The 24205-nt window shown below is 52.5% G+C and overlaps 1 protein-coding gene and 1 long non-coding RNA gene across 2 annotated transcripts; one reads left to right on the forward strand and one right to left on the reverse strand.

Annotated features, from left to right (window-relative positions):
* Positions 1-1757: 1757 nt before the first annotated feature.
* On the forward strand, positions 1758-18369 carry LOC123653267. Its single transcript, XR_006742974.1, has 3 exons — positions 1758-1768; positions 11297-11298; positions 18172-18369. It is a non-coding gene; the product is annotated as an uncharacterized LOC123653267 (long non-coding RNA).
* On the reverse strand, positions 15560-23844 carry ZIC5 (Zic family member 5). The gene is made up of 2 exons (XM_036457205.2): positions 20282-23844; positions 15560-16233 (listed from the first exon to the last, which is right to left on the reverse strand). Exons 1-2 carry the CDS (start codon positions 21756-21758, stop codon positions 15791-15793), a joined length of 1920 nt encoding a protein of 639 aa, XP_036313098.1. The 5' UTR covers positions 21759-23844; the 3' UTR covers positions 15560-15790.
* Between the last annotated feature and the right edge of the window lie 361 nt (positions 23845-24205).

Here is a 24205-nt window from a genome sequence, read left to right on the forward strand (position 1 = left end):
AACAAAATAGCCTCTCCTTATGTCTTGAAAAGAAGAAATGATGTCCTTTTACTGTTTAGTCTAATAAGCAGATATCTGGGGACCTCTGGCTCCATCCCATGCATTGTGATTGCAAAATTCTGCAGGACTTGCAAACCTTCAAAATCCCAAAGTCATATCAGAAAGGCAAGCTTGGGGAGAGGGTGTCTTTAATGTGTAGATGTCTCAAGACATGTCAATCCATACTGTTTAGCCTCCCCCATAGCTTTCTTTCCCTCCTACCCCCACCCCCAAACCCCCAATGATAGGACTAAACAACGATACTCTCGCTGAAACGAGTTTGGCTCAGTGGATAGAGCATAGGCCTGCCGACGCTCAAGGGCATGTACCTTGGTTGCAGGCACATCCCCAGTGTGGGGTTTGCAGGAGGCAGCTGATCAATGTTTCTCTCTCGTTGATGTTTCTAACCCTCTATCCCTCTCTCTTCCTCTCTGCAAAAAAAAATCAATTAAAAATATATAAAGAATGATACTCTCCTAAAAGAAGTACTACAGGGCCCTGGCTGGTGTTGCTACATGGTTAGAGCATCATCCCGTGCACTTAAAGGTTTGCTAATTGGATTCTCAAGCAAGGGCATGCACCTGGGTTGCAGGTTCAACCCCGGCCAGATCAGGGCGCAGGCAGGGAGGCAGCCAATCAACGTGTCTCTCACATCGCTGCTTCTCATTCTCTCCCTCCCACTTCTCTCTGTCCTTCTAAAAATCAACGGGGGAAAAGCCGAGGATTAAGGACAAAAAAGAGTAGCTACAGAGCTAAGGAAGGAAGAACTCCAGCCCTCTGTCCCCCAGAAAAGCCTGCCCGCTGACCGGAGCAGGAGGCCTGGCTCCCGGGGGGGCTGCGCCTCCGGGTGTGGGGCACCCAGAGTTTGTGAGTTTGATTCCCCAGCAGGTGCCTCGCAGCAGGCCCAGGGCAAATGCCAGCGCGGGGCTCCCCGGGTGACCAGGAGGCCGTGCCCCACGGGGGGAGGGAGACTCCGGCTGGCGGGAAATCCCCGGAGGAGGCCGGAGCTTTGGGTATTTGCCGGGAACCAGATAAAAGCCAGAGGGAAAAAGGAGGAGGCCCGCTCTCCCAGCTTTGGGATGCTGGAAGGTGGGGTGGGCGTGCTGTTTGGGAGAGCTCTCCCTGAAAGAGGTGGGGGGCTGCAGAAAGTAGTGCCCCCCTTCCCGCCCCCCCCCCAAGAAAAAGCAGGTGGGAGGGGACAAAGGAGAGGCTGGGATGGACTGTGAATTGGGACTGAAAGGCCCTGTAGAGGAGGGGAGGGGAGGGGGAGGGGAGAAGAGGAGGGGAAGGAACAGGAGGGGGAGGGAGGGAAGAGGGGAGGGGAGGGAAGAGGAGGGGAGAGAAGAGGAGGGAAGACAAGGGGGAGGGGAGAGAAGGAGAAGGGAGGAGGGGAGGGGAGAAAAGAGGAAGGGGGAGGGGGAAGGAGGTGGAGGAAGAAGGAATGGGAGGAGGGGAGGGGAGAGAGAAGGGAGAGGGGAAGGGAGAAGAGAGGAAGGGGAAAGGGAGTAAAGGAGGAGGGGGAGGGAAGAGAATAGGGGCAGGGAGGGGGGGAGGGGGGAGGGGGAGGGCCCGCAGCTCCGGGCTGGGCTGGCTGGGCTGGAGCTGGAGCTGGAGCTGGAGCTGGAGGTCGCCTTGGGCAGGAAGGGAGGGCGGCCTGGTGCCTGCCTGGCCTCGGCCCAGAAAACTTGGACTCAAAGGAGTCGTTCGAATTTAATCCTCCCCCAGGGCTGTGGAAGAGGAAAAAAAAAAAAAAAAAAGGAAGGGGGAAACAAGTCAGAAGTCTCCAGAGGAAGGAGCTTTTTGTTTTAAAGGGCTACCTCTTGGGCCTGTCCCCAATTTTCTGGGGTTTTGTGTTCCTGCTTTTAAAAAGGAGAGGTTTTATGTCACCCGCGAGAGTCTGCATTTTTGTGGGACTCAAGTATTCCTTAATTAGGTGTTGTCTCTTTACAGAAAGAAAAGACGCCTTTTATTTCATTTTAGTTTGCCGTTTTAATTTACTCCCTTTCGTGTTTAATAACTAGGTAGGGAAATGTTAAACAGCGGCTGTAAAATATTACAAACCCAGCTCGCTGGGAGCTGGTGAGCAGGAACTTTGTGGTGCCATCTCCCGCCCGGAGAGGGGCGGAGGGAGGGACCCAGCAACCCCCGCTTTCTGGAAGGAGGAGGGCTGTGTTTCCCCTCCACTCCACTGGGCCCCACCCCCACCCTGTCCACCTACACCCCAGTCTTCTTTTGGGGTTGATCTGGGCCTGGGAGTGCAGGGCCGAGTGGAGATGGTGGAGGTCTGAATGAAGAGGGAGAGGCTCAGGGAAGCTGAGAAACACACATCCACCTCCTCCGAGGGACCAACTGGCCCCTTTTCTTTGGCACCGCGTCCTCACGAGGGCCGAGACGTGTCCGAAACTAAAGAATTTGTCCCAGAAAGCAGAAGTGGCCAGGAGATGTGTTTGGCTTTGGCCTACTGGCGACGGGCTTTCTCATTGTGTCCTAAGGAATAAGGCACTTTTTTTCTTCTTCTTTTTTTTTTTTTCTGAGGAAAATGACAGAAAGGGAAGGGGCTGTGGGAGGGGGGCTAAACATGTAAGGGGGGCACACTCCCCATGAAGGACTGGGCCGACCCTTCAGCAAAGGGTTAGGAGTTTGTCTGCAAATTGCAGAAGCTTCCCCAGGGATCTGGAGCACAAATTTGTGGGGCAGCTCAGGGCACCGGTTTCCGTCTACCGAGCTGTGTATGATGCTTATACGCTCATTTTGCTGGCAAAAGAGCCTGTCATAAAATGTAATACTGACTATAAAACAAATCAGCGCTTTGAAACGACTTGCTTCAGATGTTTTCATAAATCCCTAATGGCTCAGGCACGGCCTGCTATTGATAATATTAATGTGTTAATAGTTCCTCTGAAGCAGCAGCAGCACTGGGTAGGGCTGGACACACACACACACACACACACACACACACACACACTCACACAGATGAGAATGCCATGGCGCTGGAAGTCATGCGTTGGCTCTCCAGCGAATTCCAGCTGCACTTGGTTGACCTCAGAAAGCCAGATCCAAGTGAGGTATCTGATACCATTTTAAATTCTTGGCTGGAGCAACCCCTTTAGTTTAAAGTGTTTTACACTGGTTCATAAAAAAGTCTATTATGTAGGTGCATACGTACATATAAAAGTGTGGAGCACACCCATGTTCCTAGGAGCCCTATTCACAACAGCCAAAAGATGGAAACGGCCCAATTCCCATGGGTAGGTGAGCGGATCAACAAAATCATGTCTATCCATGCATTTGAATATTGTTCGGGCATTAAAAAGAAATGGAGTTCTGATGCATACGACAACGGGGTGAACTTTGAGAACATGATGCTCAGTGAAATAAGCCCCCATCTTTTGGGGCTCTTCCTTCCTGAGAAGGACTTGCCTAGAATCACTTCGTGGTTTTATTCCTCACGGTTATCAGCAGCAGAACCTAGAAACCACCGAAGAAGAAGCCGTTGAGTCTGATGGCAGAAAGGAAAGAAGGCCCAGGCTGAGGCCCATGCCTACCCAGAAGTTTCTCTCCGCAACACACAGACGCTTGGCCTAAGCCAGCGGTTTTTCTGACGCTTCCTCTCTGGGGCCAGTTTAAGAAACGGTCAGAGCCGTCACACCTCTGCCCTGTGCCCTGACGGGAGGCAAGCCTGGGCTTCATGCACGTTTCCCCTGGGCACTCCCTTAAGCTCCCCTCACACACCATTACCCGGAGCCAGGCTGCCAGGAGCTCCTGGGTCCCCTCACACGGCGCTGGCCCAGCTTTGCATCTGTGGGATGGCAGTGCCAGGCCTCCCTCTCCCTGCCAGCACAGGAAGACAAACCTGCAGCCCTTACAGTGAGGAGAGAAGCCTGTTCAGAGCCCTCCGTCGAGATGACAGAACAGGGAGCTTGATGCCTATTAGTTTTGGGCTGTCAGGCCCGATGGCATGGGCCCCAGGCACATAAGGAGCGCATGTCAGTGAGGAAGGGAAGGAAGTGGGGAACGGCGGGAGGACAGGGCTCCGCCAGGCAGGTAGGGTGCCAGTCATGTACACAGCCCAGTCGAGACGGAATCGGAACAGAATCTGAGACGTGAGCCAGCTAATGGGTTAAACGCTATTGGGACTCGGAGCAGGGGGAGAGACGCAGAATCGGAGTATCGCTAAGAAAACTTTGCAGCCAGCAGCCAGATTTTCTAAATCATCCGCTTCACCAAATTCCCTGCCAGCTCATAAAATACTTGCCTGACTTGCCTTCTTTTCTCCAACTGATGCTATGTTATTAAACGGTTGTTGGGGGCCGGAGAAAGAGGGAAACATGGAGAGGAAAGTCAGGAGTGAATTACATTTTAAATAAAATTAAATTTGTTTAGGTTCAGGATGTATAGACCTTGATCATTTGCAGGTTGAATTTAAATGTGCTGTAACCGTGTGCATGTGTATAGACTTTTCTGCTCAAATATACATGTAACACGCACAGGTATTCACTGTGCACAACCATGTGCAACAGAGTCTAAAGGTCGTCTGTGTTTACAGTGTTTGGAGATCTGTTTATATTTTTGCTCTATATGTATACATTGATTATGTCCTTTGTAATTCTTCTGGGAGCCTGACCGTTTTTGTTTTACCTTCTTTGGGAGGCAGTATGCAAAGTGCTTTTTTTATATTTGAAAAGAGTACCAACTTGCTAGAGGATGGACCTTTTCTCCATCCATTTCCTGTTTTTCAGGCTGACCCACGCTCTCAGACCATGCCACGGGGTGGGGCAGCAGCAGCTGAGGGTCTCAGTGGGATCTCTGCAATTCAAGCAGGCCTATTTGGAAACAGGATCTGAGCTGCTGCCTGCCTCTCTCTCCTCCTGTGTCCACCAGGCTCAAGGATGTATAAGGCCAAGGAACCTGTGAGTCAGCTGTGCAAAGAGGAGGATAAAAAAAGAGGAGAAAAAGGCACAGACTGAATGCAGGATGATGAGATCTGAGGAAAGGGAGAACAGGAGAAGCCTGGGGGATTGAGGAAGAGGGAGATTTAAGACCCCCTCCTGTGAGCCCAATGGGCTCACCAGGCTGCAGGCCTCAGGAGAACCCGGGTCAGGGCCCCTGGCACCCTAAAGAGCCACCTACACTTCGCAGGAACCAGAGGCCTTCGGGGCCACACTTCAACTCTGTCCTCTCCACCCCCATCCAGGTCACACCCTGTCACCACGCAGCCACCTCTGATGCCTGGCCAGGCTCTCTTTGGGCTCGGGAGAGGACCAGCACTCCACACGCTGATGCGGTCTGTATGGAATCACTAACAAAGCAACAGCCCCTTGCACACATTCACAGCCTCCAAGTAACGACTCGGAATCCAACAGGCCTGGCCACAAACACCCGTGGGGAAATCCTCCAATACACCGAGTCCCCCTAAGAGACGACCATCTGGGGCCCCCTCTGGGGCCCCCTGTTTCTTCTGGAAGCCCACTCGTGTATGTCCCGTGGACCTTTCCCTAACCTCACAGTGGTTCACACTCGCTCGCTCCTGAGTGGACCCGAGACGGGGAGCATCAGTGACCCTTTGCCCCCTCCCCCCAGCCCTTCTGGGGTCCCCTCCGTTTCCTGAAGGGGGGTCGCCGGCAGAAGTTGCAAGTTCTCTCTGCTGGAGGGACTTCTCCAACCGGCGGCAGAAAATGGATGGGGCCAGGACTCGGGCCGGGCCAGGGCCGCGCGGCCCAGGGGGACACGTGGTTCCCCTCCGACGGCATCGCCACTCCTCGCGGGGCCGTTACGCGCGCCGCTCGCTCCGCACGCGCAGGTCCTGGCTTGGCTTCCCGCAGCCCCCGCCCCCCCTTTCTTCGCCAGCCGCTCGCCCGTCATTTGTGGGCCGCCCTGGAGCGGCGCCCGGGGCTGCGGTCCCCAAATGAAAGCGCTTTTTTTGCAGCCGGGACACCTGGCGAGCTGCCCCCGCGCATGCGAGGCCGGCACCACCGCTGCAGGCGCTGCGCTTCCCTCTCCCGGCCCGGACTCCCGGCGTCGGCCATGGATGTGATTCCACGCACACCCTGCGCGCGCACACGCATCTCCTCCCCCCAAACGCCGCCCTCCCGCACACACGCACGAGCCTGGACGTTCGCCTTTTGTGGCTGCTGTGCAGGACGTGCTTTCCTGTTCCTGACCCTGGTTTCCTCTTTTCGTTCTTTCATCTCCTCTTCTTTCGCCACCGCCTGCCTTCCGAGGGGCCCTGGCCTGGCTCCTTCCCCTCCATCCTCTGCCCCTGCCTCCTTCCCCCTCAGCCCTCTGCCCCCTCCATCCCCTGTCCCCTCCATCCTCTGCCCCCTCCATCCTCTGCCCCCTCCATCCCTCTGCCCCCTCCATCCCTCTGCCCCCTCCATCCTTCTGCTTCCTCCATCCCCTGTCTCCTCCATCTCCTGCCCTCTCCATCCTCTGCCTCCTCCAGCCCTCTCCCCCTCCATCCTCTGCCCCCTCCATCCTCCGCCCCCTCCAGCCCCTGCCCCCTCCGCCCTCTGCCCCCTCCAGCCCCTGCGCCTGCCTCTCCGCCCGGAGCAGAGGGGGCCGCAGGGACGCGCCCCGCGCGCGTGGAGCGGGGGCGGGGAGAAGGGTGTTCCGCGGGCGGCGGGGAGCGCAGGGCTGGCCTCCGGCCTGCGCCCTGTGTGTTTTCCTGCGTCCCTGGAAGGCTAGATTAAGACGTAAAGATCACCCCGGGGCCGCAGAATGCCGGGAGTCCACACGCCGGCAGACAAAAGTTGCTTTGCGCAACTCACTCCGCCAACCCCGCTGGGACCCGGGCCGCGGGGCCGGGGAAGGAGAACGCGCTCGCTCCTCGCCGCTAATTACGAATAAATGATGATGTGCTCACCGAGTAATTGATTTAATGAAGTTCCTATGAAACTATTAAACCCGGATGGAGGTCAGGCGGGAGGCGCCCCAGAGCGCCCATTGTGGGCTGTTTGACTCGGCCGGGCTCCGCGGAAAGACATCGGGGCTAATGGGTGAAGTCACAGCTGCTCGCTCCGACGTTCCCCCCTCCCCCAGCGCCCGGCCGGCCGCCAGCGGGCACCCCCGCGCCCTCCTGCCCGCCGCCCGCGCCCCGCGCGTCCCGCTTACCCACGCCACGCCCAGCCCCGCCGCCGCTCCCGCGGGCCTCTCTCCAGAGGGCTCCCGGCTCCCGTTAGGAGCGGGAAGTTGAGCACTGAACTTGTGCGCACCGCCAGCAGTCGGCAGCGTCCACCGCCACCCACCCACCCTCCCTCCTCACCCCACCCCACCCCTGCCACTCGGTGCAGGAACTGAAGCCAGTGTGCCACGCAGGGTGCTCGCGCGCTCTTGGCAAGGTGCCTGGAGCCCGAGCGTGTGCCCAGTGCGCTCGCTGGCTGGGAGGGAGGCGGGGGGTTCAGTTCTCCGTGAGTGAATGTGTGTGTGTGTGTGTGTGTGTGTGTGTGTGAGGGGCGCGCGTCCCTGCGTTCCGGGCCAACATGTTTGCATCTCTTACCCTGGCCTAGGGCCTGTTCTTGCAAAAAGAGTAAAAGCAGGGAAGTGGGGACCAAAGATGAAAAAAAAAAAATATCATATCACCCAGGTTTGCTACTGGGCCTTGAAAGACCCAAACTTAGGTTTTGCAAACCTGTTGCTGGGGGTGGGGGTGGAGGAAGGTCTGGCAAACCTCTCTCCTCTCCACCGCCCATCTCCAGTAACTTCCAGAGCTGGCTAGACCGTTCCCGCCCCAGAGCAAGGCCTCCAGCTCCCAGTGGGGCGCAGGGTGTAGGCTGAGGGCCCCAGTCTTGGGACCGACAGGCCCCAGCTTCGCCACCCCTCCCCACTCTAACAAAGCCCAGCCTTGCAGGATGGTAGAAACTGCTTCCCCTGCAGGATGGCTCTGGGTGGGATAGATGACCATCCTCACCCAGGAGGCCGGAGGGAGCCCTGAGGGCACATATCCCGAGATGGAAAAGCAGGCGTTTGCAAATGAATCTAGAGTCAAGGGTGCTAAAACCCTGTACCTGGCCGCAACGACCAAATCACTGCCATACACGCAGGAGGAAGCCCCACCTCCAAAGGGTCACGTGATAAACGAAAAGGCTCGTGTCCATCTGGAACTCCATACCAAGAAACTGACTCCCATGAGGGTTTTAAATGCAAAAATCAATCTGCCAGGGTCCTCTGCACCCCTCCACTCTGGCCAGTCTTGTCTCTTGGCCTCAAGAGCTAATAGTTAACATAGTTACTTAAGAGATGCATTTCATTTAGGCCACAGTTAGTTGGCAGTAAGCTTCTCTCTCTCTCTCTCTCTCTCTCTCTCTCTCCCCCCCCCTCTCTCTCTCTGAATGTTAGGAATTTCCAGCTGCTGGAACCAACTTCCATTTGACTTTGAATCAAACGCTTGGTATTAGGTTGGTGTTAGGGCGGAGGAGGGGATGCTTTGAAGTGGTTGTTGGTGTCCTTAAATAGAACTGCACTCCTGGTTGGGTCTTTTGACTCCATTAGAGTCTCAACTTCGGGCTCCTTGGATATTGACAAATCGTCTCTGAGTCTTGCTTGAGGTCTCAGTTTCACCATCTGTAAAATTGGATGGCAGGTCCCTGGCTGAGGCCCTCCGGGCTTGCTTTATTTGTGTTCTGTGAAGGGGACCTGAGGGGGGTGGGAGGTGGGGGTGAGGGTGAGGGGTGGGGGGTGGGGAAGGAAATCGGTCAAAAGGCCTGTTTGCCTCAAGCCTTTGTCTGTCTTTGAAGAAGCTAGTCTCTTTGTAAAATAGTGCCCCGCCCAGCTGCCTGGTGGGTTTTCGCAGGGCTGGGGTTTTCATTTTCTCCACGCAGGAGCAGACCGGAGAGTAGATGTCCCTGGATGTCCCAACCCGGCGAACCCCGCGCGGCCCTTGTCTGCTAAACGACTCTCTCCAAACGGTGCCAAAGGCGGCTCACGCTGGCGCGCTCTCCGCCCCGGCCCAGGGCAGATGTTCCTGTTTTGTTCCCGCCTCCCCCGCTCCCCTCACCCTAAGCCCCGCATATTCCTTTAACGCCTGCTGATGACTACATGCCCTCCACCCTTCTCTTCAGCTTTCAGATGAGAAGTGACATTTGCGCCGGGCCCGGCCGACGCGGGAGCCGCGCGCGGGGGGACGCAGGCCCATGGACCCGGCGCAGCCGCGCGGCTGTCGGGCTCGGCGGCGGCAATCCGAAGCCGCCTTAATTAATACCATCTTACACAGTCCGGCAGCAGCCCCCGAAGACAAAGTGGAAGAAAGACTTTAAGGCTGAGTGCCCATCGACAAGCTCTCCTCCCCCCCACCCCCCCAACCCCGTGTCATTCAATATTTAATGCGCCCGCTTCTAATGCTACTACTGGTGCTCCTTTCTCAGCAAGGACATTATTTCTTCACGGTGCCCATGGCCGGGGAAAGCCCTTTAGGCAAAGAAAATCAAAATGTTTGTTGTTTTGGATGACTTATAACTCTTGTTGAACACAAGCACTTTCAGGGAAGCATAACAGGCGCAGCCTCCAAAGCAAACAGCACAGTCCCGGTGACAGCGCGGGGCACAAAAAGCGCATTGTCTTGCGGGCTACCCCTTTTCTTCTGCTGCTGGATGGGGGCCTGCCTCGCAGGGGACGGCCGCGATGCCATTTCACTTTTGAACTATTGTTTTTGAGTTATGCCATGTGGTCAAAGGGAGCGAGGAGGAGAAGGAGGAGGTGGAGAAGGAGGAGGGGGAGGGGGCTGTTTCCAGGCTTTCCTAAGACAAACGGGAGTTGCCTTTTCATGGAAATCCCCCCGCGATCCTTGAAAAAACGGAGTTTAAATGTCACCTCCGCCTTTCTAATGGGCAACAGGGCTGGAGGCGACCCTTCAAAGCGCCTGGGTGATGAACGACCCTTATTAAATATGGGGCCGGGGCCGCTGCTGCTGGGAAAGCCCTGCAGCCGGGCCGGCGCGCGGGAGAGCGCCCCTCGCTGGAGGGACCGGGAGGAGCCGCTCCGCCCTCTGCCTCTGGGCTAAGGCCCAGGCGGCCGGGGTCCCACACCCAGACCAGGGGGTCGGGGTGGGAGTGGAGAGCCCGAATGAGATGGGGGGGGGGGCAGTTGTAATACAACTTCTTATCTGCCGCCCTACACGCCAGTGCGCCCCCACCACCACCCCCTAACCCCATCCCTAGAGATTCGGCGTGAAAGGCCTGAGCGTTCCCCCCTGACTTCTTTTTGTCCGCGGCCGAGTGGCGTCTGCAAGTCTGAGCTGCGAAGTTACTGATCTGCAGGCCGCGTGTGAAGGCAGCCCATGTAAGTGGTTCCTCCGGGCGCCCCGGCAAAGGAGAACAAATCGCTGACAAAGGCGGGCGCTTTTCGATTCAGCGGCGTCGTTAGGGCAACCCCGAAGTATTCCTCCCATAATAAGTTCCACTTCAAAGGGCTTCTCATTCAGCCGGCGACTTGCCTCGCACTTTTTATTAAGTCCGGGCTTTTTCACTCGGAGGAATCATCTGTTTGGTTATTTTTCATCGTGTTTATTTTTCACCATTCACCCAGTACTTGTATTAAATAAACAAAGAACAATCGCTTTCCAAATAAAAAGTACTTAGGTGGGAAGAAGAAGGAAGAGAGGAACTGGGGCTCTGGTTCTCTCTCCTCCCCTTCTCCAACATCACCCACCCCCCACCCTCCCTCGGCTTTCTCTCCTTCTCTGTCTGCTCATTCTTTCTCTTTTCTCTCAAGCTAGGAGATGCTAGGGGAGGGGAGGGGGAGAGATTCCTAGCAAAAAAAAAAAAAAAAAAAGGAAAGAAACACATAGATGTCACTCATATTCTAGGTGTTCTATTACACGTAAAATACGTATTTCTGATGAGGTGGAAATTGACTGAGCTAACTTGGCATGAAAGTAAAGGTCACCGCAACTGTATCTTAATAGAGTGTCTCGAATCGCTGTGGACCCTCTGCCAGCGACTGTCCATTGCCATAGCAATCCTGATGCTCTGTGGATGTACCATAAAAAGCAGTGGTTTGAATTTCAAAGAACATGCCTTTGAACTTCTCCCTGCCTGATTAGGCACTGGCTTCGCATGTGAATGCATGTACTGGTGAGTGTCTGTGGCGTGGGCGTGTGTGTAAGTTTCTGTGAGTTTTTGTTCAAGGAGGGGAAGTGTGCGGGGGCCCCAGGGCTGAGGGTTTTTCACTGTGGGCCTCCTTAGCCAGCCCACTCGTCCTGGAAGAATGGCTTTCGGTGGCCATGTGTCTGTTTTAGTAGAGAAGGGGTGAATGGGCAAGCCAGTAGTATAACGTGATAGGCTGGAAGTATTCATAAGTGCCAGGATTGTGTGGGTTTCTCTTGTGTACAGTTTTCCTTTCCTCTGACTCAAGGTGATCACTGGAGAAGCCAGACTGGCTCCCCTTCCCTTTTCCCCAAAGTGTAGTTCTGGGATTTAAAAAAAAAAAAAAAAATTCAGGTGAACATCTCTTGTACCATTTTATGAAGAGATAATAGGTAGTAGGTCATAGGTAAGTGGGGGGGGGGGGGGAGAGAGAGAGAGAGAGAGAGAGAGAGAGAGAGAGAGAGAGAGAGAGAGAGAGAGAGAGAGAGAGAGAGAAGCTTTCCACAAAATGCAAGATATAAATGACAAGACTGCAAGTGATACAAATATTTGCCATTTACCATAGTTCGGCCTAGATTTCAAGGAGTTTCAGCCTCCTCTTTTCCTGTCCCCAGGGCTATCCCTCCTGTGTGGCCATCTCCAACTTCTTAAAAGAATACCATTCCCACCCCCAGCTTTTTTCCAGTACTTTTGATCTAATAGCATTATTCCCTTTACCAAAGAACATCCCAAGTGGGGAAAATATATACATAAACTACAAACAGGATGTGTTTAAAGATCCTTCTAGCCTGGAAAACAAAGATAGATGATTTAAACAGTGTTTGCGAGGGCCACGCTTTGCCGAGGAAAGATGAAGTCTTTGATGATAGCCAACTTAGTGTCAATAAGTGGCTTTCTTTGAGACATATTCAGATGGGAACGTCTTGCTTGCCAATTGCCATAGAAATCTTAACACACTATGAAGATTGTCCAAGCGCCAAGCCTTCCGTTCTGGACTAAATTACTTTGAAGTGGCGCAGGACGAGCAGTGGTCAATTTTAACACTATAGACTGGACAGAGGAGGCCGGGAGTGGGAGATTGTGCGTTTTAAAGCAGAAAATAAGAAGGGGAAACTTGTTTTAGACACTCCATACAAGGTTCTGCTCATTGTCAGGTCTTTTATCTTTTATATTTCCCATGAATGATTCATGTCTTGGTGGCTTTGTGTCACCCTTCTTTTCACAAGAAACTTCATTAGAGAGCTATAAGTTTTCCCACTGATTGGGGCCCTCATGTATGAGTTTTTCTCCTACGTGTGCTGGTTATTGTTACCTGGCCTAAAACAACTCTTTGCAACCTGTTTCACCTTTACTACGTTTAATAAACCTGACTCTTCAAAATCGCTATAACCTCTTGGAGAACTGCTTACTGAGATTATTATCAATTGCTTTTAATTATTTGCCTTTTATTGGTTTTGTATCAGCTAACATTATCAGGCAAACATTCGGCCTTGCTCATGTAGCTAACCAGTTACATTAGTTTAAGGCACTTGGATATTTTGTTACATAAATGTAATTTCTCCTTGACACCTGCCTCAGCATGCTGTTACTTATATCCTCTCAACTTCCAAATAAACTACGATATAATTGGATTCTGCCCCCCCCCCCATTACCTGATGCCCACTACTCAACTTCTTTCAAGATCCATCTCAGCTCCTGATTTTGCTTGTGTACCTGGAAGCCTCTGCCCCTCCCTCCATCTTCTCCTCATTCCTTTTGACATTTACTTTAGAGGTTAGGCACCAAAAAAAAAAAAAGAAAAAAGTTAAAATTCACTTCTTGCCGGGACCGGTTTGGCTCAGTGGATAGAGCGTCGGCCTGCGGACTGAAAGGTCCCGGATTCGATTCCGGTCAAGGGCATGTACCTTGGTTGTGGGCACATCCCCACTGAGGGGTGTGCAGGAGGCAGCTGGTCTATGTTTCTCTCTCATCGACGTTTCTAACTCTCTGTCCCTCTCAATTCCTCTCTGTGTAAAATCAATAAAATATATTTAATAATAATAATAAAATTCACTTCTTACTGATTAGGATCACAAAGGATATTAATTTTAACAAATGAATGTGGTAACCCCTAAGATTTATGCTAGTGTTAGGTGCAACCTGCAGGGTTTAGTCTTCATGGATATATTGCATTTTCTAGATTGGATTGTAAGTTAAACCAAGCTGTAAAAATATTTTATTGCTTGGGGAGAGGCTATGAAATAAAGAGGTCAAGGAAAGAGAACCTAATGTTCATTATGTCAGCAACCTGTTGTTTAAGAGAATGGCAGAAATAACCCATTATGAAAAACATGAACAATACATAGGAAGAATACCTTTATTAAAATTTTACTCCATAATCATCCTTGCTTTCTATTGAAGGTACACATTTGAAGTTTTTCATTTTAGGTGTATCAGGAACCAATAAATCTGTGGCAGAGTTAACCTATGCATGGCAAAATACATAAAATACATATTCTTTTGTTTCATAATAAATAAACCTGTAGCATAATAAAGAATAGTGCAAACTACCATTGAAAAAGTTGTATAAATAAAACAACTCATGACAAATCAGAATTATTTTGTTCTAATAAGTTTACAATACATAAATTATCCCCAAAAATTCATACCTTCTTTTGTCTATTTGAAAGAGATTTGAAAGTGAATAGGGAAATCAAATAAACTTTTCAATGTAGACTCATTTTATATCAAGTTTTATGATCTTCTTTATAAAGGAGGGTCTGCATGTTTAATATTCACCATAACAATTTGAAGACAACATTGAAAGGCTTTCAAAGTGACAGCACCATGCACTGTACTAGTAATATAATATATCTATAAACTATATATAAATCTCAACACAATGCAAAAAAGACATGCAGGAAGAGTCCTGGTTTCACATTACGTTGTTCATTCAAGTAAGTTTAAAAATATATGCTTCCATTTTCTTGCCTTTTTTTTTTTTTTAAATAAACCATGGATCATAAACAACAATCTTTCACCAAAATGTATAATATAATTCTTTGGTGTGCTTTGAACTCTTCCAGGAAAGAAAGAAAAAAAAGGGTGGGGGGGATGTCTGAAAATAAATTAATTCAGCTGTACAAATAGTGTTCCCATACAGGTTATTAACAATGATAAGACTACAACCACTCACAGTACACGAAACAAGTTTCTACAAACCCTGGGGAGGGGTGTCTTCAGGGTCTCCGAGGATAAATTAGTGCTCTTTAGTATATTTGTATGATGTTTCTGATGGACTACATTTTGCACACAAGATGTGTTGTACCAACCGAAAATAAATTGACTAAGAGTTATTGTCCTAGGTCCTTGACCTTTTCTATCCTAGCTTGACAGCTCTGGCAAGGTCACACATTCATCAATGTTTGGTGGTAACTATAAACCTTTTAAAAAAATTTTAATATGTATAGCAACTCCCTCCCCTCTTTTAATGTAAATCATACACTTCGCACACTGTCATTTTCAAATGGGGTAGAGTTCCGTGTGCTCAGTGCGCAGGTGGGAGAAAATGCATTAAAATGCACTTCCGGGCATCGAAAAATAAAGGCTTCTTAAAAGGTTAATACAAGAGTATAAAAGAGGAGTTGGCCTATTTTAAAAACAACAGCTTTCAAAAAAATAGGCATGCTGCCAACTTCACACCTCCCTAGCCGTGCCTGTTAATTCTGGCATCCCAAAGAACTTACGATCTAAAACACGATTTCCTTATGACACAAGAAGTTTGAACATAGTCAAGAGGCAGCATCTGAGATCTCAGTTAAAAAAAAAAAAAATCAGGAAAAAGAAAGCACTTGAATTTCTTCTATTTTATAAAAGAGCAGTTTCACAGTTGTTTTTTCCAGCAGCTTTTTCTCTTATCTCCACGTTTGCTTGAACAATCACAGTAGCACAATATATGGAAATGTAGTAAGGTTGCTGCATTTTTTTAAAAAAAATCATACAACCAGGGGACTGAATAATCCTGTGTAAAAACAGTGTTTAGATGTAATAATAAAAGCGGAAATGGAAATCAAATGATCAGCAATAAAAAGTGGAAATGGAAAATGACAAATAATAAGACTTAAGAGGTTTTTACAAATATTTTTGGACACAGGTACAACCTAAGGGTCCCAAGATCTGTTGGCAATGCAGCAAGTATGTGGTTTACAATCAAGAGGCCTTTGCAGAATGAGGGCCCAAGAAGGAGGCTGAGGCTCCAAAGAAGCCCATGTTATGGTACTAAAGGCGTTTGCAAGGCACTCTAGGAAATGCAGACGGTCTTGTTGCTCTGTGGAGTTCTGACTTATTGTTCTTTCTCATATATATTTTATTGGCAGTGTGTATCTTGATCAATTACTCTCTCATTTTTCTTGATACAGTGTGCTCCCAGTCCTGTCCCCCTGCAACGTGTAAAGTCCAGCTTGGTTGTTTTTTGTTTTCTAGGAGGGGGAGAGGGGAGAGAATGCCCAAATATCTTAATTAAATTAATTAAATGTACAAACACCATAGGGTTTCATACCAAATAAATAGGGCTAATTAGACCCGGTGGCAAGTCTGAGTCACAGATTTTCCCAGGCTCAGCATTGTCTCAGGTTAGGAGATAGTCCAAGAAGTCCCATTTGCTATTTTTACTTGTTATTATTTATTCATACATTCTAATGTATCGTCCGCACAACTTCAGAGTTCCCGTACATCTCCTCCTCTTCAGACTCGGAGGTGGTTCCGTTGCTGGAAGGTGTGTGGAGGTGGCTGGGGGCCCCGCTGGCCTGGCAAACGTACCACTCGTTGAGGTTGGTCACCTGAGGGGAGAGAGTGCTAGAGCGACTCCTTGTTGGGTCCAGCACAGGGGACAAGGGGGCGCCCATGGGAGTCCCCACGGACGAGTAGCCAAGGGCTCCCGGAGAAGGCGGTGGAGACTTGCAGTGAATCTTCATGTGCTTCCTCAGGGAGCTCGGGTGGGTGTAGGACTTGTCACAGCCTCGGATCTTGCAGTAGTAGGGCTTGTCGCTGGTGTGGACATGGGAGTGTTTCTTTCTGTCACTGCTGTTGGCGAACTTCCTGTCGCAGCCGTCAAATTCACATTTGAAAGGCTTTTCCCCTGCAACAAAACATGGGGAAGGTTAACAATTGCTCTTCCTAGATCTCTCATACCTAAGAGAGAAATCTTGGAGCAGAAATGAGGATGCATTTTCCCGTTCTCTAGAAGACCAACTCCCAGCCTAATTGCCCATGTTCCAGGACGCGACAGGGAAGGAATGCTTCAGGGAAGGGGTGCTGACCGCTGGTCTGGAGGCTCTCTTTGGTCTGGACTTGTGAGATGCTAGATGTCAGCCCTGTGGCACCATGAGGGCCAGGGACAGAATGACTAGAACGTGGTCCAAGATGTAACACCCGAAACCCAACTAGGACCTGAATCCCCATGTCCTCCTTCCCCTCAGGCCCTATACATGCAAAAATACCAGCAGCCCCGCCCCGCCTCTGTCAAGAGAAATGCTAATAAAATGACACTTTTAAGAATAATAATATTTAAAAAAATGAATATGTATACTAAAAGTACCTGGGGGTGTTATAATAAATTACGGCATTTTGTTTTAGAGTGTTCCCCAAGATTTCACTTCTGGGAAAGGAAATAAAACTAAATCCTGTTCCCTTCAGAAATACAGGCACCTGTGAAACACACCATTCCGCCACTGGGTTTTTTATGAGCCTGGCACAGAAAGGGCCATGGGCCTCTTCCTTCTACCAGCTTTCCTCACAACTTGCAGGGCAGGTGAGAGCCTAGTGGAACAGAGCCCTAACAAACATTCATAGGAACACCAGCCTCTGCCTAAACCCGGAGTTTACCTGCTGCCGTAAGTAAAACATGGTTTGATCGTTTTTTGTTTTTAAAGGGCTATTTACCAGTTTTTTGGCCCATCACTCTTTAAGCTGCTCTAACCTCCCAGGAACACAAGGGGAAGTGGGAATGCTCAATGAGACAAGAACTTCAGCCACGTTCCACCTTGGCATTAGAAAGCAAAAAAAGAAGACAGCAGGTGACAGTATGAATTTCCCCTCTCACCTTGGTATGTATGAACTTGATGTACCTAACTCCGTAACTGAACAAATCACTTCATACATACTACCATATTAATATTTTTCTCATATTTAAAAAGCCAAGTTGGGTTTCTCCACATGTGAGCAGCTATTCTGATGAGGCACAGGTATGCCCTTTCCTTGGTTTTGATCAATTTCTTTTTCTTCTTAAAAACAACTAAGACAGTTTAGTGCGTAGAAGTTGTTGTGGGGAATTTTATTACCTTAACACAAATATCTCAGTGTAGTATTTACTGTTATTAATTTTGTCAATACCAGTGTACGTTAGCACCACTAAAAGTATTCAGATGCCTGGAACATTAACTCATCCTACTTGGAAATAATGTTTGAGAATAAAATTAGATACTATTCAAATATATTTCCTACATTGACCCCCATAACAAGAGGAAAACATCATAACACAATGATAATCACAACCTTCAAAAAATTCTGTCAATGAGCTGCAACAAAAGAAATTAATCCATTTTTTTCAAAATCAAAACATTGGTTTTTGCCCTGATTTCTGTATTCTACTTTAAGTTGGAGATAATAACGTAGCAGTCTTTAAAAAAAAAAAAATTATAACCAGCCTTTCTTCAATTATTGATGAATTTTAATGGAACTTTAGGGGGTTTTATTCACTGTATGCAAATGTGCAACATTGTATCTTAGACTTCTCATGTTTCTGTACACGCTGTGCCCTCCAGATCATGAAGTATAAATGGCTTGGGCATGGCTGGCACCAGCACTGCATGTGAAAAAGAAGCAATTGGACCCAGTCAAGGGGCGATATGGGGTGGAAAGGTGAAGATTAAGGGTGAAGAAATGGGAGAAACAAGAAGAGGGAAGATGGTGGCAGAATTGCCTATGTTACTCTGGGGAACTAAGAGGCAGTGAGCACATTCTCCCTAGCCAGAAAGGGGGAGGCCCCAGTGTTTACATTTCAGACTCTGACATGGAGCTTCAGAGAGTAAGGGGAGCTGTGTGTGTGGGTGACTCCCAGATCCTGTCAGTCCTCCAGGGAGGACTCCTGCCTGGCCCAGAGGAAGGTCATAAATGCAACTGTGGGCACACACGTGGGCCAGGAAACGGGCCTTCAGGAGTGGCCAGGGGATTATTCCTTTTGATCAATATGTTCTGGGATCACGGGTAGCCCCCCAAAAGGGAGAGTGGCATAGCGAAGAGGGAGTACCGATGGTCCCTCCCTGGGCACAATGTTCAATGACTAGGCGGCCCAGAGACCCCCAACACCACCCCAACCCGCGCGGGTTTGAGGAGTGTGAGGGGTTCGCATCCCTCCCCGGCGAGGCCTACGCAGCCCCTGGAGTCCGGCATCCACGCAACCAGGTAACGTGGAACCAGAAAAAGCGGCCATAGGGCCATAGGTACCCGCACACGCCCCCTCCTGGGGGGTGGAGCGGGGGGGGGGGGGGGGCTGGTCAGGAAGAGCGGGAGAGCAGGGACCCAGGCCAGCTGCCCAGCCATCCATCTCCAGGGCCCTCCACTCTTCTGGCGTCCTCTCCCCCTCCGAGGCCTGGGAAGGAGGGAAGGGCCGAGGCCGCAGGCAGCCCCGCTCGTAGGGGTTCCCTGTGGGGACCTCTGCGCCCCCTGTGTGTCCGAATTCAGGATCCCAGGCCCCGGCCCCGTGCACAGGGCCAGGCAGCAGGCCCCAGCTTTACGAGAGCCTCGGGGGAAGTTTTCCCTTTTGGAAACATCATCACCACGGAGGACGGATCCGATTAGGAAAGAACCGGCCGGCACAGGGGGCTCCGGCCCATCCCCCGCAGAGCCACGCGGGGCCGGGCCGGTGTGGGCCTGGCTCCCCCCGCCGCTGGCCGGGCGGCCAGGCCAGCGCCCTGCGGCTGCCTCCTCGCCGCCGCCGCCGCGCCGATAAATCAGCCAAGTAATTACTGAACGTAAACTCCAGTTCCCCAAGTGTCCTCCGAGGGCTAATACCGCCCGTCCGTCCCCATAAATCCCGGCTGCGCTCCGCTCGCCAGCGCCTCCTCACCACGCGCTCGTCTGTGCCAAGGAGCCTGCGACCCCCCCTCCTCCTCCCCCAGGGCCCTGCGCCCCCAAAGTCAGGGCTTGGGGAGGGTCAGGAGGGGTCTCCGCGATGCCGGGGCTTCCCCCCTACATTCTAAGGCCGGGGGAGGCTTTGCAGCCTGCCCTGGACCTCTCCAACCAGAACCTCCTCTAAAAGGGCAGGCGCCGCCTTGTCCGGCAGCTCCAGGTCCTGTGGGATGGAAGTGTGATAGCAGTGTGTGTGTGTGTGTGTGTGTGTGTGTGTGTGTGAGAGCATGGGTGTGCAGGAAGGTGTGTAAGGGAGGAAGTGTGAGAGTGTTACCTGTGTGTAAGGTGAGTGTGCCAGGTCACACGAGGAAGGGGGGGCGCAGGAGCGAGTGAGGTGTGTGGGGTTCTTTGTGTGATGTGTGTGCACGTGAAGGTGCATGTGTGGAGTGTGAGAAAGTGGGGCGAGTGTGTGTGTGTGTGTGTGTGTGTGTGTGTAGGGGGGTCTCCAGGGGCCTCATTCCTTCAGCATTTCTGCGCCCCACTCCGGAGGGGGAGGACCACACCGAACTGGCCTGGTGGCCCAGACACCGCAGCCAACACCACGCGCCCCTTTCCCACGCGGGGCCTGCCGCCGGGTGGGGAGGAAAGAGCCTCCGGGGCGGCTCCGGCTCCATCCCTTCTCCCCCCATCGCCCTCCTCAGGACCCCGGGGCCGGCCGGGCTGGGCTGTCCAGGGCGCCTTGATGCTCCGGCTGCTGCAGCTTCTGTCGGGGCGGCGGTGGCTGGGCGCGCGTGGCCGGTCGCGGCGGAGCTGCTGCGGGAGCGCCGGAGACTCCGCCATGTGGGCACCAGCGCGGGGCCTGTGTGTGCTATCGGATTACTTATTCATAGAAAAAAAGGGGGGGAGAGAGGGGGGGGGGGAAAGTCACATGTCCGGGTTATACGTATGCGAAGAGAAGCAGCAGAAGGAGGGAAAAATGAAAGCGAGCAGAAGGAGGAGGAAGAGAAGGAGGCGAAGGAAGAGAAGCGGCGGCGGCGCGGCCGGGCGCGGACACCCACCTGTATGAGTGCGCTTGTGGATCTTGAGGTTCTCGGAGCGCGCGAAGACCTTGCCGCAGCCCGGGAAGGGGCAGGGGAAGGGCTTCTCGCCCGTGTGCACGCGGATGTGGTTGATGAGCTTGTACTTGGCCTTGAAGGGCTTGCCCTCGCGCGGACAGTCCTCCCAGAAGCAGACGTGGCTGCTCTGTTCGGGGCCGCCCACGTGCTCCACGGTGACGTGGCTCACCAGCTCGTGCATGGTGCCGAACGTTTTGGAGCAGGGCTTGGCGCCGCCGGCCGGGGGCGGTGGCGGCGGCGGCGGGCCGGCCAGCTCCTCCGGGTCGATCCACTTGCAGATGAGCTCCTGCTTGATTGGCTGCCGCATGTAGCGCAGGAAGGCCCCGGCCGCCCCCGGCAGGTGGGGGTGGTGCGGGTGCGGGTGCTGCGCGGGCGCGGACGGCGGCGGCGGCGGCGGGGGCGGCGCGTGGTGCTGCAGGTGGTGGGGTCCCGGCCCGGTCGCCGCCGCGGCTGCAGCCGCTGCAGCTGCGGCCAAATTCAGGTTTAAGTTCACGGCTCCGTAGCCGTGCAGGGCGGCGGCTGCCGCGGCCGCCACCGCCCCGTAGTGCGCGTCGCCGGAGCGGGGCGCGAAGGGCGGCTCCGCGCGGCCGTACAGCTCGGCCGCCGCCGCCGCCGCCGCCGCCGCCAGGCCCAGGCGCATCTGGCCGTTGAGCGGGTGCGGGTGGCCGCCGCCGGGAGCGCCCGGCAGGTCGTGCAGCGCGGGGAAGAGCGCCGGGCCCCCGCCGCCGCCGCCGCCGCCGTCCGGGCCCGCGTAGGTGCCGCTGGCCGAGATGAACATGCCGGCCGAGGGGGGAGGCGGGGCCGGGTGCTGGGGGGAGCCGGCGCCGGGCCGCTGCTCCCCTCCGAGCGGGGCCCCGTGCATGGCCGCCGCCGCCGCCGCGGGGGCCGTGGCGGAGAGGTCCCTCCGGAGGACGACGTCCCTGCTGCGGCCTTTGCCGCTGCTGCCGCCGCCGCCACTGTTGGTGGTGGTGTAGCCCGAGAGGGCAGGAGGAGGAGGGGGAGGAGGGGGAGGGGAAGGGGGCGAAGGGGAGGGAGGAAGAGGAGGGGCCGGGGGCGGTGGCGCGGAGGGCAGCACGCTGCCGCCGCCGCCGGGGTGGGTGCCGGTGCCGGCTCCGGGGCGCGCCGCCGAGGCCGCGGGAGCCTCGGGCTGCGCCGGGGGCGCCTGGGAGGGAGGGCTGAGGCGGAGGGCGCTCTCCTGGGCCATGTGCTCGGGTCCGAGCGGAGTGATGGCCACTCCGAGGTCAGCGCCCGGGTCCTGAGGGCGGAGGTGCGCGGCGAGGGCGCGAAGTTGGGAGTGGGCGGGCGGGCCGGCCAGCGCGGGGAAGCCTGTCATAGTCTGGAGAGGCCTGTTGGCCTGAGCCGGTGCCAAGTCCGCTAATCTCAGCGCGGGCGGGTTCCTCTTGCTCAAAGGGGGCTCCATCAGAACCACACCGTCAAACCCATAGGCCCTCCCTGGGGTAACTTTTTTTCCCCCCCTCTGCCCTCCTCCAAAAACATGGATACATATATGAGGGGCTCTTTAACTTCTTTTGTCCTGGTCTCCTAACTCTGCCCATTCCCGTCCCCACTCCGTCCTCCAGCGATTGGCAGAGTGAACACCACATCCGAGCTCGCACAGTGGGACCAAGATTTGGGAAATGGCACGGGTGGGATTGGAGAGGGCCGCGTGATTGGCAGCCGTCGCGGCTGCCCGATTGGCTCCCTTTCAGACCCTCGGCCCAGCGGGAGTCCGCCCCGCTGCTCGCGGCCGCCTCAGCTCTCGCTCGGCGCCCTCCCCCCTCCTCCCCCGGAGCCCCGCACCCCCTCCTCCCCGGGGACGGCCGAGTTGCACTTGCAGAAAGTTTGCGCCGGGCCTGCGCGCGCAGCGCCCCGCGTTTCCCAGACGCTCCCGGCGGAGAGCGCGCGCCGGCACGCGGCCGCAGGGCGAGTGGTGGCTGAGCGCTGGGGACCCCCGCCGGGGACAAAAGGCGGAGGTGGGGGGGTCGGAGGGGGGACTTCAAACCCTCCGCCTCACCGCGCGCAGAGCCCCTTCCAACACGCACACGCTTCCTCCTCCCCTGGAAGGGCCCCAGGCTACGCTGAAGAAAGAGGGCGATGAGAGGGTCGCCCGTCCTCCTGCTGGTAGAGATGATGCTGGAAACTTGTTTGGGAAGGACACCAGTCTGCCAAACGCTCACGCAGGGCTCACGGATGGGGAGACGGAATGAGGAAGGGTATTAAAATCCTATGGGTTGTAAAACAATCTGAGCAGTTTGGCTCCGCTATAAGCACCAAAGGAAGTCAAAATACATCTTTCCCAAAAGGAAATGTGTTACCTCGACTTTTTAGCTCATGGAGTCCTTTTTAATATGCTTCAAAGGAATTGGCTCGAAATATAATCTCACTGCTCACCGGATCTGGATCTGCCACTTCCAATTAAGGGGGGAGGGGGCGGGGGGGAGGAGGCGGGATCTGGGGCAGCGATTTTAACTTTTGCCTCTGGGAGATACAGTGGCAGAGCAGGCCAACAGCATCTCTCCAGAAGGAAGCAGCTAAGTAAATAATATCCTTTGAGCAGAATCTCTCCTTCCAGCCCAGAATGTACTCCACGTGTGTGCCTCAGTTTCTTCGAAAGACCCATGAATTAGAATTGATCCAAGAAAATAATTATTTTTAAATCAAGCAATGTCTTCATTATATATTTACTAATAATTGAATTGCCTTTTACCTTGCTATCAATGGTCTAATAATTGATAGCTGAACTAGCAAGCGAGATGTTTTATTTTAAAACCATAAAAACTGGCTTTTTTAAAGAATGAAATCCATATCTTTCAAGCGATTTGCCATCAAAGTAGTTTTAAAAGCGTTTCTGCATCACTTTTAGGCGGGGGTGGGGAGGGGGATTGTTGCATTCTCCCAATCTTTAGGGTTCTTACTGCCCAGTGTGTCACTTCAGCTTTTAAAAATAAGCTATTAAAATTGTGTGATGTTCCAAGATGCTCAAGATTTAAAGTCAGAGGTTTTAATTTTCCTTTTGTTGCCCTGCATAACATTATTTAGAGGGGGAAATTGATAAATGATTTTTTTTCTTTTGGGATACAATGAAATGTTATTAGTTTAATTCATTTTCACACAAAAGTAGACTGCACAAAACCATCCTCCAGGAGATGGCCCTGGGAAGAGGTAAGACATGTTTTCCAAAGCCCTGATTCCACAGCCCCATTTACATTGATGTGAACAATGTGTAACAGGAAACTTCCCTATGAGCCCAGGAAATGTCATTTCTCTTTTATAAAACACAGACAAACAAGTAAAATACAATCAGATTTCAAATGTGTTGCTTTTCTTTTAATTTTTGATGAAATTCAAATATGGGGGAATAAAAAAGGTTTGAGTGCAAACACAACAGAAATTTTAAAAATAAGCAACAGTGACAAAATCCACATCTGTATTTGGAGAGGACAAGATCTTTTACAATTTCGTTTGAAAGACTCAAAACCATCTCAAGCCATCCAGGCAAAGGTGGAGCAAAGCATCATGTCTGAGATTGTCGCCACTGTCTTCGTTATCTCTCAGAACATTTCAAGTGAGTTCCCTTTATTTGAATTCCTTGGCAGTGGACGTCAATACTTCCATAATGGCAGCTTTACGTTCAATTCTGCAGGTTATAAGTAAAAACAAAGCAAAAAGAATGAATAAAGAAGAAAATAACCACAACATAACCTTTAATATGGACTGTTGAGCATTTTTATTGTGCAATAAAATGAGTACCTCCACCCCCTTCAAAATAGCTTTTCCTCAAAATTATAACTGCTTTGTTTTATTGAATTGCTGAAATTTAATGGTTTAATGAGTGAAGGCATGAAGGAAAGGCTGTAAAAATGTGAA

Source organism: Pipistrellus kuhlii, unplaced genomic scaffold (assembly GCF_014108245.1).
Source record: "Pipistrellus kuhlii isolate mPipKuh1 unplaced genomic scaffold, mPipKuh1.p scaffold_m20_p_3, whole genome shotgun sequence".
NCBI lineage: Eukaryota > Metazoa > Chordata > Mammalia > Chiroptera > Vespertilionidae > Pipistrellus > Pipistrellus kuhlii.

Coding starts and splice junctions, on each gene's coding strand:
- ZIC5 (XM_036457205.2), bottom strand. CDS start 21,758: ATGGAGCCCCCTTTGAGCAAGAGGAACCCGCCCGCGCTGAGATTAGCG. Junction 16,234..20,281: donor CCACAAGCGCACTCATACAG/GTGGGTGTCCGC, acceptor GTTTTGTTGCAG/GGGAAAAGCCTTTCAAATGT.